A 16,297-nucleotide genomic window follows, 5' to 3' on the forward strand; every position below is an offset into this window, starting at 1 on the left:
CTATAATATAAATAAATCCAAAAAATATTTATTCACTTTATCTAAAACCATTCATTTACTTTATTTTTGCATGATTAGACACATTTTCTAAGAATTTAAGCAAGATAAGACAATAAATTATTTATTTTCATATGTTGCAATGTTTTTATTAAATGATTTTAACTTTTATTTGAATATCTACTGAGCGTGTTCACATGATGTTGATCCTTTTGGGTTCCTAAACAACCAAGTTTTATAACAATAAAAACCCCTTCTTAATTCATATTAAAGAAAATATTGAACTATTGAATGTCAAAATAAACAAACAAATAAAAGGACTTAAATCTCACTGTCTATCAAAATTGAATCCCTCTATCCAATAGTTTTATCATATATCTGACCCTAAATGTATTAAAAATATGTAATTACATCGTTATACAATCAAAGTTAACTCTTACAATGGAAAGAATCAAATACTTTTCTCTAATTATTCAACTTTTAATAATGATATATAAAAACGCGTAGCTCTACATTAGTATTTTTATATGATAACCAAAATTCATTAATAGAAATAATAAGATGGGTATTATATATACAATGAGGAATCTACAATAAATTGTATTCCTGTCCTTCTAGAAAAAGAGCATAAGTATTGCATAACTTATTACTTCGTTGATTCTTGGATAAATACCAGGTTGATTTACCACAAAGAATAAATTTTGAAATAACCATGACAATTATTCAGAAGTGGTAATTGACAGCTAACACAAAAATACATAATGTATTTTCGTGTTAGCGTGATAATGTCGTGTACTTTTTATTGAACATAAAATTCTTTTTCAATTAGGGTACGTAGATATCTGAAGCCGTGTCTATGTACACTCAATACCCTATTTCTTTGGACCACTATCTCCCACATTGTTTGTGCAATCAAAATGTTTTTTTAAACAAAAGATGCTTGTTAAAGTTTAAAGAATTGGCTTGAATAAGCCGAATGATCAAACCATTTTATTTATCTTACTAAGAATCTTAAAACTTATTTCACTTTTTGGTCTCCACACTGTAACTTAAACCTCTTTATAATTGGAATTAAATAGGAAATAAGGAAAAATTGTGAAATAGTTTTTTATTACGGCTGACTAATACCTATTAACCTTATTGGACTAGTCCGTTGGTTTGAGAAAAATTTCCGTAGAGGCACACATTCGTTAATTTATTTATGTTCATTATTTCATTTTTTTTAGCGAAACGACAATTACGTGATCAATAATTAATTAATCTAAAATTAATTGGCTACGAAAAAACTTCTCCATTCACATATGTCCATTTTGAAGTACCACAAATGACGTCATTCAATAATATTTCTTTGTAAAGTATGCCAAAAAAAATCTCCAATTACATTGCAAATAATATATAATAATTCATGATACCCTCTAGCGTGTAAAATAGTATTATTGTAGCCATTAACATTTGTATTAAAATTGATTATGTGTTCGTTGTTTTGCCATTTGGTTCTCGCTTTAGGGAAGAAATGAATGGATATATAATGTTCATTTTTTGCTCTATATCCATGCCTTGATTTAGGCTCTTCTTTTGACTTACAATCTTTACCTTTGCTAACGACATTAAATGGAGGTTATGTTTTTGCGTCTGCTGTTTTGTTGGGATTACAGAAAAAGTTACAGATTGAATTCGATCTAATTTGCAACGAAGATATTATTTGGTCAGTGTAAGATGCCATTAAATTTTGAGAGGTCAACATAGCATAAAACGTTAAAAATATATAATCGGCCATAACTTTGGAACATATTGAGGTACATACCTCAAATTTGGGTTTTTATGTAGGTATAAAGAGGATGCTTCAATTAACAAAAAAGACGATTCATAAAAAATGACCATAGTTGAAGATTTGCACTCTATCAAGTGCCAAGTTTTCAAGAATATATATATTTTTTTAAATCTAACTCTTCATTGAGTTATTTGTATTCCAAGAAGCGTATATAAAAAAGTTATTATTAATAAATACATTTCAACACGCCTTCATATCCATTCAAAATTTATCATTCCATTGTACACCACTTCCCTTAATTCAGCACGAATGTCCAACCAAAGTGAGAATGATGTATCAAAATCTATAAAATGTTTTATTTTTTTGTGATCCATTCGTAAATATGTATATTAATTAATTAATTATTACCTCTAGACTCGTAGAGTTTGACATAAGTCGTAAAAAGAATCAAGTAGCAATATCTCTCAATAAAATTTTTACCCATTTGTTTCCAAAAAGGTTTCTTAATCTTGGGCTCAAAATCAAACTTGGTTTGACTCCATTGTATACATTCACGGAGATTTTGGAGACCTGTTCCTATGGATGAAATAAACATTGTTGGATTATAATAAAAAATGACAAAGTAAATTGTTTTCCAGATTTTAAGCACTTTTGCTTCGTAAAAAAAAACCTAAAAAATCCTGTCAATTTGAAGAATTTTCAGGAGGAAAGAAGCTTGGATGTCAATACGATTGCTTAGGTTAGCTATGACAGCGTAAGAAAGAAATATTTTGTATCTAGCAAGGAGATACATACATAAATTACTACAATGTCGATCCGCAATTCTACTCTTGGTTAGTCTAACATTGACTTACCCTTATAACTCTTCAACAAATCATAAGTGTAATTTTTCATTATCCATGGAGAATACATTTTATTTTATATTTTCCTTCCTTAAGAATTAGAGAATAATGATAATAACATCTTTCGAAAATTAAAAATCCTGTTCAGGTTTCAACTACAAAAAGTGTCGTGCTCGTAAAAAAGGGCTTATACGAGGTTTATTTGAAAAAACCATGCAAAGATGGAGAGATGTCACTACTGGCGTGGGGTGTGAGCTGGTACATTTTCGTGATGGAATAAACCTTTTTTTGGGCCAGTCATTTTCCTTGCAGCTTGGTTTTCAAACAGTTTAATAACAATGAATATTGCACCTGTAATAGTTTTATGCTTTTCCAGATAGTCGATGTGGATTATTCGTTGTAAATCCAAAAGAGAGTTGCCATAATCTGTCCTACCGATTCCTCAATTTCAACAAATATCAAATAGAAAAAAATAGACCAATCTGGCTGAAAGTTAGTAAGTCTCCATCCCAGATATACTACTACCTAAACATAAATGTTGACACGCGCCAGTAGCGCATGGACTATTCAAACGAACCTCCTACATACAACTTCACAGAAAATCTTTAGTATTACTCTCCATCGTTCATGAGCACACGACTTCATAGTTACATTATACTTGGATGTTCTCTCCTTAATAATCAAAGAATAACAATAACAGCCTTGGAAAGTAAAAAACGTAGGTCAGACAGTCGATTACAAATATCTTGCACGCTAGAGAATGCTTAGAATTTCAATATTGGATATAATTATATACCTCCTTCAGCAGGTGTCCCACAAAGATCAATTAGTTTGTCCAAATGAGCTTTTCCTTCTCTTGCCTCAGGAAGATATTTGAATAAATCATAAACGACTTTGTATTGTCCACGATTGGCTTTCTGTTTCCCATGAATCATGTAAAGAGTGAAGTAATCTATGATCATAAATGGTCTTTACTTACTTCCTCCAGGACTTCCTCCTCGTCTGCATAATCATCTGGATTTACTTCATGTGAGGGATCATAGTAAACACGTGATTTATCACCACAATAAATGTCTTTGAAGAGACAAGCCAAAACCATACCAGTGGTTGTTCGACCTTTACCCATCTTTTGAAAGAAGGTAAAGTAAATTAATTTATTGTTAAAAAGAAATAAGGGATGTTCAGGGTTGGGTCAAACGGCTGTATTTTTGTGTCTAAAGACTTCTAACAGGAATTTAGATGAGCTTCTTAAATGTTTCATGTATGTTTGTTAGCATCACAAGTCTTAGTTATCAACTCCATCTAGGCAGCTGTGATTTGATCATTAATATAATCTTGATGACTCATTGGACCCCGCTCCTGAGGTGAACCATACTTTTACTTTTGCCAAATCCAATTAAAAATTAGATAACTTGCTTTTGAATTAAATAGCTGATATTTACTTTAACCTTCATTCAGTTACAAAAATTAATCATATTTACACTTACCCATTTGTGTTGAAGGTTCTTAAAAAAATATTGCTTATTTATATGGATAAATTAATTTCATTTGATTAGTGTTATACCTGTTTGACCCAGTTTTGGAAAAAGTGATTTTTTGTTTCACTTAATTTAGATCAGAAATTCAGTAATTTAAGTTTAATTAATTGTTTTCTTTCATCTTCAGAAACTATAATTTGGGTTAATTTTGACATCAATATATATATATATTTTTTTTTTTTGCATTAATTGCTTCCAAAAATATGGCATCACTCAAATAAATTTGATGACACTTACATAGTTTGATATCTCATAGTAGTAAATTTTAAGAAAATGTTTAATTTTTGAAAATGAAGAGATATGAATCAAAAACTAAAAGACACCCTTTCGACCCACCTACTCTATTTACTATTTACCTGACAGTTGAAGACACAACCCGAATCCTTATCAATGTTTTTAAATGTGTCCAAAAATAATTCGAAGTCCTTTTCAAGAGGAGCTTTCTCATCCACAATGGGCAAACGAACATAGCTCAATGGGTAGCCAAGCTCAGTTAATTGGTCATACATACCCGAAAGAGTAACAAGAGATGTTTTGGGATCCTCGAGAGCAACAATATGTTTAATGTTTAAACGATCATCTGGATGTTCGGCGTAGGTGTCTCTGAAATAAGTGACCTGAGCGAGTTTTTTATTTGTTAATTTTTAGAGGTCAATTACCTTGCCTTTATCTTCCTCAGGTACGAATCTGTCATCAATCGTTTCTTGAATGGCCTTCCTTGTTTCGTCTACGAGAGAAGTTTGAAGACTCTCAATATATTCACCAGAGGAATTTGGAAATTCCATGTTTTCATTTAGTCTAATAAAAAGAAAGAAGTAAATTTATGGATGTTTGTTGGTATACCTATTTCAATACTAATATGTGGCTCGTCAACACAAAAGCTAGTAAAAACAGTTATATCCAAATTGAGTTAAGATTACATATTTTGAAGTTAAATTGACCAGTTATCGTCAATTACTATCAAGTTTTTTTTGGTTTTTTTTTGACTAATCCTTTGTATTTAAAAATAGCAAAAAATTATCGTCACAATTAAATAATTAAAAATATGTCAAATCTATTTGAAAGAGAATAAATCAAATGAAGGCCCTAAACTACTTGTTACATTTTTTGGATAATTTAACTTATCCCAAAGTAAGAAACTCTTAGTTTTTTACTTCTTCAAATCTATATTTTATTATCAATAGTTTTCGGTATACTCTGGAAACACTAAATCAGATTTTAGATGTATCTAGGTAATACCATGTATAGGATGAATTGGTATAAATAACTATTTTAATCGAGGTTGAGTGAATAAATTAATTTGTATACCTTACAAATCGTTTTTAGTTTTTGTTTCTCCTTGGGATTTTGTGTATTCTTCTATAATCAATATGAGAACTAAGGCTTACAACGGTAGCTACTAAATTATAATATTGTAGCTAATATTATATATAATACACGCAACCTCATCAATAATCGTTGGATACACATTTGATTCCCAAAGTTCGTATTATGTAATTAATTTGTCTTGCAAATTATTTTTAGAACGTATTTTAAATTAAAAAAAAACAAATTTATATTTTTTTGAAACCTCAAATTTAGCTTGTTAGGAATATTAAAAAAAAATATTTTTAGGACTTTAATTAATACCTAATTACAAGTGCAAAATCAATATAGTAGTTTTAAAAAGGATACAAAATTCAAAGGAAGTAATTATTATAATTACTTTCAACGGCTTACCATATATTTAAAAACATTTAATAATTGGGGTTTCTTTTTTGATCAGTTCAGTCAATACGTTATAAAGATGTTACCTTACGGAGAATTTACCTAAATCTGTCACTTAGTGTTGAGACTCGGTCTAACACAAAAAAAATGTTTTTCTTCGGTTTGGTATTAAGGGATTTTTTCTAGACCGATTTCGACCGAATTTTCGGCAGACTGCAGTCTCCGACCGTGGACCAATTTTTTTCGGTCTCACTTTATGCACCGATTTTATTTCGGTATCTCTTTTTGTACCGATTTTTTTAGTCTCACATATTAAGAGCGACCATTTTTTATTTTTAGATCAACTGCCATTGATTTTTTCACAAAAAATCTCAAAAGTATACGATATATAAAATTACTAAAGCCTAAGATCATTCTTAAAAGAAGTGGACTTATATGTTTTTCAAGGAGTAGGACCAAAAGAAGATAGAGAAAATTGAGGAAAGATACTTCTAACTTGATCATCCATCTCAGGAGATACTCGAATTGAGAATTCCAAAGGGTCGATGGTGTTAAAATTAATCCGAGCTATTTCTCTAAACTTCGTATGACATAAATGTAAAATCGGTCTTGCCCGATTTATTTCATACCGAAATAGACCAAATTTTTCCTTTGGACTGATCTAGACCGAAATTTTACTTTGGACCTATCTAAACCAAATTTTTTCTTTCAACTGATGTATACTGAATTTTTTCATGAGACTGGTCCAGACCGAGTTTTTTTGTTGGACCAAATTAGTTTGGTCCTACAAAAACTATAACGGTCTTAGGCTGATCTAGGACTTCCAGAACGAAAAACAACACTAACGTACACCAAATATTGCGATGTAAATGTAAAAATATAAATAGAGATTTTTTTCCTTTTCTTAATTTTTGTTCGAGATTGTTTTTGTGTTAAGTCACTACATTTCCTTATAATTAAATCATAATACAAAATTAGCATGCAGAAATAGAAGGATGATTAGTATGAAAATTAAAAGTTAAGTTTATAATTATCAGATAACAACTCTGTCATGTATGTTTTATAATGTTTTTTCTACATGAAATTGAATAGGTACAAAAAAATTATATTTAAATATTTGTAAAATAGTTTATATAGAGGAAATGATCCAAAATAATCACATAAGTAAATACTTACACTAAAAATTGATTATAGGGATGTGTGGAGACAAATCATCAAGTCATAACATAGTGAGCAATTTTTCAGATGATAAATTCGGTTAGAAAGAACACTTCAAAATATTATATCACAACAGTCAAAGTACATAAAGCAAGACTTTTTACCGATCCTGATGACGTGGAGTGAAGGGATGGCCATTCATATAAACGACTGGTTCCTAATTTAAATAAAAGATGAAAAAAATACTTAGATCAGTGCTTTCCAACCTCTTTATCCCCATAATATTTTTTCGTATCATGTGACGTCAAAATATCTTCAAAAAAATAAAGTGGCAAGTGGCAACGTGAAGTTGTATACCTGGATTATCTTAACTACCAACATCCAACCCCCCTCAAAGATTCCCTTTTTACGAAACCAAAGATGACGTCACTCTATCATTTTACTTATGACGTAAGCATTATTTTCTTCCCTTTGAAGAATTAACCTCTTAATTCAATAAAATGGGTCAATTAATAAAACCGTATATCTAGTAACTTATAAATTAATATTCAAAGCCTCTGGTAGACAAGAAAACAGTGTCACACGGACCTATATTTGGGGCCTACGTTGATCATGCAAACTTCGTTTTACAAATAGTCTGATAGCTTTGCCTAAACCATATTTTGTAGTTGGCATTTACGTAATCTATCGTGGAACAGAAAGGCACCAATGTGCCCTGATTTGGAACCACTGACTTCGATCAATAAGAAATACTGAGTGATACATTGACATCTGAACACTTACGGATGCAATAATTAAGGAAGGTCATATTCCAATGTATTAAAGCATAAACAATTATTTACAAAACTAAACAAACTTGAGCTCTCCATCTTACGTACAAATTTCCATTTGGACATTTCAAGCAGTTGGGGGTCTCCAGGAATAACGTCTACGCCGTAAGCAAGTCCAAAACGTTAGAGAGAAAGAAAGTACAATCAAATAGGCCAATCTGGACCCGTATGAGCTAAAGAAAACGGACAAGGCACATCCTCTCAAGTTTATAAGGCCCCATGCTAGAGATCTCAGGGTTCCACGCCTGAATGTCCAGAGAGCTATCAAAAAAGTTGGTAGAAATACCGTTTGAGGATGGAGAGGCCACTTTTGACACCAGCAATGAAAGGAACCCATTTCCTCCGTTCCAAGACTCTTTTGAGTTCTTCTTAACTCTTTTTTGAAACTTTGGGACTCTCTCCCCCGGCCCTGATGCCAACTCTCAATTTTGCATGTGGAGGAGCACGCATTTTTGTCGTCCAAGGACCTAGGCCCTCAAAGCTTGTTTCAAATAGTATTGGGACGCCATGACAGAGGACTACATCTGTAGTGGGTGCGAAACCTTGCAGCTAAGGGCGGCTACATTAATCATTAAGTGAGCTCATACACATATCTATTTAAAGTATTAATTTTGTTGAAATTCTATTGTTAAATAATAAGTTATATTTTGTCAAGGTTTAAAATTCAAAGTGTTCAGATTTGAATGGACCACTCGGTACACTATACATGGAATGCACTCTTTTTTTTTATTTAACCAACAAATGGCTAAATGTCCTATAAGTAGAATATTTACTTATAGGAAAGATTTTATAGAATTAAGGCAATCCCGTAATGACTGTCTTGAAGAGTTATAATAAGTTTATTGAATAATTATTCTGCTAAAATAAAAACAATAGATCTATCAAAAAAAAAAAAAAAAAAAATTTTTTGAAGACATATTACTATTCTATTCTGAATAAAATAGCCTTCAATTGATCAAAAATACGTGTGTATTTCATCAATAGAATATTTCTTATATAAATATTTATCAAAACTTATCTTACTTGTCTCATGTTGGTCCAAATAATTTTTTTGAGGGATGCTTCCTTCAATAAATATTCAAGCAGATCCTTAAAACCACTTTTGGTTGGTTGTCCACAACCAAAAACAAGATATCCAGGTACTTGTCTAAAATTTGGTGCTCCTTCAAAAGCAAGAACATTTTTTGGGAGTCTAAAATATTTAAAGTTATTTAAGAAATTTCAAAGAAGCGATACAAATAAATAAGACTATTTCGAAATTGCAGTGACTATGTAATTTTAAATGAAGTATTGTATTTTCCCATTATTTAGGTCAAATACATGTTTTTATTGAAATTCACTTTTAATCATCGGACAACAAACAAAGTAATTATGAACTTTTCAAAAAAAATAAGGCAAAGTCATCTTCATTTCTTTCAAAAATGTCAAAATTTGTAACCCTAAAAATGCAGTCTGTCAATATCAACATCTTAGATATACTATTCATCATGGATATCAGCTTAAGTTGACCCGAATAGTGAGAAAATGCATTCGTGATACTAAAATTCCATAGTGACTACAATTCTGAAGCAATCTAATATACAATGCAGTCGAGCAGATCGTAGACAAATATATATTTTGCAGAAATATTTGTCTTCTACAATAATCATGGCAGTCTCAAGGTGAACAAGGTTAGATTATTTCAAGGTCATGAAGGACATTTTAAGCCTAGATTTAATCAAAATATTCTCGAGCGATTATGTGAGTAATAAAACAGTTAAAATGTGGTATTTTAAGCCGTTTTATACAAAGGTTTGAAAGAGTGGGACACGGCTAAATCATAATACACAACAATCAAGAACTTATGTGACATTTTGGGCCACATCTCATCAATGGAGCAGCCCTTCAGAACTTCAACACTTGTATGGAGGAAACAGAGACTTTTCTCATATCGCTCTATGTGTCTTATTTAAGAGGCAAGCAAGCAATATGGACCAGAAAATGGCCACATTGACCAAGGTCAGAACTAACTAAATACACCTCACACCACATTTTGACCGTCATATTATGTCTGTGTAAATAAACAGTTAAAAGTATATTGAAGTCACCTACACGCCCTTACTTCACTCTCAGTCTCATATGGCTTGCAATTATGGTGTGCCACTTCCCCTCATCACGTCACAATAGTGACCACTGTTTGCTCCAGCTTCCATTCACAGGTGGAGGACATAATGGCAGCCAAATAAGAATATCAAAATCTAAATCCTGTTCTTTATAAGGTTCTTACATATGGTTTACATAGGGTTATTTTGATCCCTATTCTATTGAGGACTGGAGACTGCAGTTCCGCCTTGTTTATTTTCGGTCCGGTTCAGTTTAGTCCTTAAACTTGTAAAGTTTGGTCCTTAATGCTGTCACTCAAATTTATTTCTTCCTTTTTTTAAATCAGTTGTAGAACATACAATCCAAAGGATAAATGGTCTTTAAGACCTGTTCCAAGACTAAATTGGACTGAATAAAAAAAGGTCTAACACAGCAATAGTTGTACATGTGTGCTATACTTGATTTTGTCTACGATTTGCTGGACCGTAAAGCATACATATTATGTAAAAAATATAGCCTTTAATCCTACTACCTATGAATATTTTCGAATTGATCAAATTTCAAAACTGTGTTTTTCATTGGATTATTTTTCTTCAATTCATCTTCCTCTTGCTTTTTTTTCTTATAGTATGCGTCTGATTTGATCCATTCACATCCTTCCTTGACGAGCTCCAACATAAAAGCCTCAGTTGATGTGGCCGCAGCCATTTTTGATTTTATTCTTTTTTGAGTAAAAAATGGATGTTGAGTTGGAAAGGGAATTAATTCACTGTTAATACTAGTCAACAATTAGTTTCCCTTGGATTTAAGTGGTGTGCTCCTGACTTTTTGTACATCAATAAACATAAAAATGAGCTTTATAAGAAAAAAAAAAAGTGGCATTTTGTGTTCTACAGAGAGCAAAAGTTAATATACTATCATGATGGGTTAATTACAAAAAAATAACTACGATGTTTTATGATTGTGATCAAAATTAAGAAATGTATTAGACTGTCATAGAAACAGTTCCTTTTTGTCATATTTTGTATGTACAAGGCATTTTCTCTAATTCAAAATAAGATGCAAAAATAAAAATGTTTTCTTATAATAAAAAAACACGCAGCTACAAGCGAAACTTTATGCTTTTTTAAGTTAATAACATTGTTTATGTAGATTTTGTTACAAATTTTTTTTTTTTTCAAAAAAGATCTCTGTTGACCACAAAAGCAGGTATTTCGACTAATAAAGGTTATCTATTTGGTTCTTATGATAAAAACAATCAGGAGCCTACTCCATTTCCATCCAAGGGCAAAAACATTTGAAATTTTGTTCACTTGTGAACATTAAAGAGGTGATTTTACTTACCTAAAATAACGATGATTTAAATAATAGCTTTATTAGAAGAACAACACTCTCTGTTCAGTTTGTCAAAAAACGACAGAGATATTTCAAACTTTCTCAATGAAAAGTATTTTTCGAAGGAGAATTAAGGACAATGATTGTGAAAAGTAAATCTATACATACTTACATTCACTTGATTTTTTTTTTCTGTATTTCAACAGTCGTCTTACAAACGCAAAGAAAGAGAAAGTTGTCGTTTTCATAATTCGTTTTGGCAACGTTCCCTCCTATCAAATTAATACATTTGATTAGGAACATTCAACTTTATTATTTATGCCTGTATTTTGTAATATCTGAAATATGCATGAATAGTAACGGTACAAATTATTATCTGACAGTTATTTATATACATATTATATAAATATCAAAATTAAAAGGTGAACCTGTTGTGTTCATACACTTCTGATCAAAACAAATCTGTACCTTATATTCTGCAGTCTATTCTCATTCGTTTCTCAAATTTATGTTTTTATGATGTTCTTACACATGCCCACAAGGTGCTCGGTAATTTTGCCTTAAACAATTTCGCATAATGGCATTTTGTCTTTAAGCTACTTTGCATCAGGATATTTGCCTTAATAAGAGTGTGGTCTGAAAAGTTTCCGACCTCAAAGTGAAGATGGCAGAACACATAAATAAAAGCCATTCACGCCTATCTAGCACCTGTTGACAGTTACTTACCAAAGCCTCGGCAATTTTGTTATGTAACAGTCATTTGAGAGAGTAGATGGGAGTGTTTTTGAATCTTTTATTAATTTAATATTTAATTTTATTAATCTGAATATTTTACAATATAGTCTTCATGTAACTCAAACGCACTTCTCATCGTGTGGATCCCATCTCAACAACCCTTTCCGTCTGTAACTTTGCCGGGAGAAGTGTGTTGAATTACAAGAAGATTATGCTGAAAATAATAAAGATTTTTTTCCCCACAAAAACACTCAGATCAACTTCCAAAATGTCTACAACTTTTGTAGGTAACTGTAATGAGATGCTAAATAGATGTAAATATCTTTTGTTTACCTTCAGTTTGGAAACTTTTCAGACTAGCTTCGTATATAAATAAGTGATTTTTCTGTATTTTTATATTTGGTTGAAATTTGGTTATACGTTGTTATTGTTTAGTTTTGGTTGAAATGGGTGTTCCCTTTGAACTTTAAAAATCAAAATATGCAATAATTAGTACTATATAATGTATTAAATATTTGTTTTCCTTTCGAATATTGATGGAATTATTGTCTTACCTCATATTATACTTGTTCGTCAATCTATGAGTCTATTATAGCATGAATAATCCATCATGTCTTATAATAATTACTAACAGAGAAGTGATTAGCAATTCTTCAATATTAATCATTGCCGTTTTTACATATTTTTTTTTCTCTGATTATACCAATTTTATGACCTATTTTGTCTCTGGTTCGAATAAATTATATTATGAAGTTTTGGTGTTGTATGCAGTGAAATTTTGGGACATGATTCTACCAGTTTTGCCACAGAAAACAACAATTTATTGTGTTTTATTGCAATATACATTTCAAATTTGGACCAAAAATTCATAAGCAAAATTAATTTTAACCAAAAATAACAAAAACTAGTTATATTCTCATTTATTTATACATTAAGGCAAAATTACCTAACCCTGTCTACAAGGTATGTTGACAGTATCACTGTATCTCTTATTTCGCATTGTAAATTTGTTTTTGACAGATCCAAAGGCTGGATTTTTTTTTTTTTTTTTTGTGCTCAGTGACTTTCCACTATAGGAAAAACTGAAATAAATATATTTTACTTTTCACGTGAATCTCTTTCTGTGTGGGTGTTCAACCACTGTCAAGCCAATGAATGGATTTTCCTTAAATTTTTCATGTAAGCTCTCAAGGCTCCCGAAACTGTTGTAAAAAATGGCCTTCAAGACTATGGCACCTTTAAAGTAGTATTATCTAGCAGTTCATCTGTACAACCTGAGGGTCGGAGTGTATTTTGGATATTAGAAGGGGTAGTTGAAGCTCAGGGAAGCGGCAGTGGACAAAGATAACCTGCCTCGGGAACCAACAGCTCATATACACAACCTGTGGGGGAGGGGGGGGGGAGGTGTACTTTAGCATAGTAGAAGGGGTTCTTGGTTTTAAGAAATGCAGCAAGGGTGCATTTTCAACTGCCTTTAGTCTTAATACTTAACCTGTACAACCTTAGAGCTGGGGTGTATTTTGGGATATTATGAGGGTTCCTTGATGCTCAGGGAAGGGGTGGCCGAAAAATTTAACTTGTATGGAGCCAAGTAGTTCACTTGCACAACCCGTGAGCTAAGTTGTCCCTTATAACATTCCAAGGGTTCCTTGGTACCAAGAATTGTGGCGATAGTGCAGTTTAAACCACCTTGAGGCCCAGTACATCACCTGTACAACCTGAGAGCCATTGTGTATTTTGGGTATATAAAGTGGATTTCTTTATGCCCAGGGAAGTGGCTGCTGATAAATTCAACTTGACTCGGAACCATCAGATCACCTCTGTAACCCGTGGCACATTCGAAGGGTTCAATAGCGCCTAGACTCGCAGTAGCAGTAGAGCTTAAACTGTATTTTAGCCCAACACATCACCTGAACAACTTGAGAACCGGGATATATATGATGGGATATTAGGAGGTTTCCTTGATGCTCACGAGGCGGCTGCGATACTCCAAGTTTGGCGTCTGACCTAGAATAAAGCAACTACTCCACCATAGCGAGAAAGAAGTGTGTCTATATATTGGTATACTCATACATATAAAAACCACCAGAGAATAATTTTTAAAATTTTGTGGTTTTTTTTTTTGTTTTATATGAAGCAAAAGAGTTCTTCATTAATTTTTATTTCTTAATTTCCCGGGCAACACCGAGCAAACCTATTTTAGTCCTATTGAAGCAATACATTGGATAAAATGCAATTTTTTTTAAATACCTATAATCAAAGAATTTGTACAGCTTCTTTTTAGCAACTTTTTACTTCTGAAGTAACTTTTCTTAATAAGTACAAAAGTTGAAAAAATCAAAAGTAATAAAAAACAAACAAAAAAGGAGATACCAACCGAAAATGTTCTAGGCAGTAAATTTTCTCCTTTAATTATAATTATGTGTATGGATTTTTATTTTTTTATGGTTGAAAATTGGCCTTTCTTATAAAATTTTATTGATTCAAAAAAATAATTGTAATTTAATTCAACACTTGTAAAATGACATACATTTTGAAAATAATGCAAAAAAATAGCTTAAAACATACAACTGACCATCGTTTCTTTAAGAAAAAATACTAGACGAGTATAATGAAAAATCGATTATTTGTAGATAAAAACTAGCGAAAACTTCCGGCCCTAAGAAAGAGCGAGGACCTATTTAAAGAGTCTCTCTTGCTATTAATCTGTTGAATGTATTGAGTTTTGATCGGTTCGACAACTTGTAGGAAGCGAACTGTACAATTTTTAATCCCTTTTATATAGTTGAAAAATAAGTCTCTGGGACCTATTTCACGCCTATAAAACTCAATATATTTTAATTCTTCTCCTTTCCATTTTTTGACATTCAGATACATTAATCCCACTATTGAATATATCACCAACGTACTCTACCTTACCTTTGATGGACGTTCCAGCCAAGTAAATAAAACTTCGGTTTTTCTGCATAGGTTCTTGCCAATTCATAAGTGGGAGGACTTTCAAAGATATGTCGTCGAATATTTTTTAAATAATAGTAATTCTATTAAATGCAAATCAGGATGTTTCAGGATTGTATTGTTCAATACAAATAAATAAATAATTTTTATGCTATATATATATGTATGTATTTAAAGCAATAAAAAACTTCATGGGAAAAGAGTTACTCAACCACGATTAAAAATGGCTGAATACTTTTTTCCTATCAGTGTTATGAATTGGGTTCTAAATCCTTAACAATTTTTAGCATCCCAATTATGTTGTTGTAATTGTTGGCAACCTGAACAGTTATTTTCACATTCTCAAGTTTAATATAATAATTTTTGGTTTCTAAAATGCTGACGATTTACAATTTTAGCTATGAATACTGTTAAATATTCATGTTACTATCAAATAAGAATGTTCTATGACTAGTCAATAAACTATAGATAATATTAAATATTTCCAATTTATGGAAATTGTCCTTGAATGATTTGACAAAATGTCAATTATAATTTATTATTGGGATGTCTTAAAGTTGTACATAATGTCAAAGAGATAATTTACTGAAAATAAGACAGGTGGCGTTTTTTTGGGCAAAATATACTTTTATGTAGCTAAGTATAAAGTAATAATTAAACAATTAACTTATAAATATAATATACTAGCTGAACCTGCCGGCACGGTTTGTCAATTTTTTTTTATATTGATCATAAAAAACATATTATTTAAAATAATAAAACAAAGTGATACACTTGCGTGTTTTTAATAGATCAACTCTTGCTTTCTTTAATCTATAAATATTATTACATAAAGGAAATTAGGGCATTTCACTATGTGACCATGATATACAGTTTCAGTATTCAGTGAGTTGATAAAACTTGATTGATTGAATTAAACGTCTGTTCTTTTACAAAAATTCTTGTTATTTATCCTGAAAAAGTTCTTAAAAAGTAGTAGTATTTCAACTTAAAAGCCATCTAGCGAGTAAAAAAATAATGTATGGATGTTTGAAAATATACATACTCATATGATACACAGTATACAATGCTCTCTGATGTATATAAAATTCATTTTTTATCTAAGAAGTAACAATATTGTCATATTAATGGAAATCTCGAAGGCATTTTACCTACATGTTATATTGATCGTATATACAAGGTACACTGTGTATCAAGGAGCACTATATATAATGTGCACTGTATATACAGTCCATATAGTGCTCCCTGATTTATATCATATTCATATTTTTCATCTAAGAAATAACAATATACTATTAAACAAAGCAACGAACAACGCCCTCGGGAGATATTATTCTATTGAAT

The 16,297-nt window shown here is 31.2% G+C and overlaps 1 protein-coding gene across 5 annotated transcripts; it reads right to left on the minus strand.

The window, feature by feature from the left end:
* Positions 1–1,177: 1,177 nt before the first annotated feature.
* On the minus strand, positions 1,178–11,440 carry LOC121115667 (paladin). 5 transcript variants are annotated; one of them, XR_011779715.1, is made up of 12 exons: positions 11,270–11,440; positions 10,458–10,646; positions 8,867–9,035; positions 7,178–7,230; positions 4,808–4,946; positions 4,505–4,765; positions 3,590–3,736; positions 3,407–3,527; positions 2,177–2,344; positions 1,802–2,111; positions 1,582–1,676; positions 1,178–1,497 (listed from the first exon to the last, which is right to left on the minus strand). XR_011779715.1 is itself a non-coding variant. In XM_040709769.2 (10 exons), the coding sequence occupies exons 2-10, from the start codon at positions 10,631–10,633 to the stop codon at positions 2,020–2,022; spliced, it is 1,326 nt and encodes a 441-aa protein (XP_040565703.1). In that variant the 5' UTR covers positions 10,634–10,646; positions 11,270–11,440; the 3' UTR covers positions 1,178–2,019. The 5 variants fall into 5 exon arrangements, 2 of the variants coding, with proteins under 2 accessions (XP_040565703.1, XP_071743820.1); XR_011779714.1 differs by having other exon boundaries at positions 1,178–1,676; XR_011779713.1 differs by having other exon boundaries at positions 1,582–2,111.
* Positions 11,441–16,297: the final 4,857 nt, after the last annotated feature.

Source organism: Lepeophtheirus salmonis, chromosome 4, assembly GCF_016086655.4.
Source record: "Lepeophtheirus salmonis chromosome 4, UVic_Lsal_1.4, whole genome shotgun sequence".
Taxonomy (NCBI): Eukaryota; Metazoa; Arthropoda; class Copepoda; order Siphonostomatoida; family Caligidae; genus Lepeophtheirus; species Lepeophtheirus salmonis.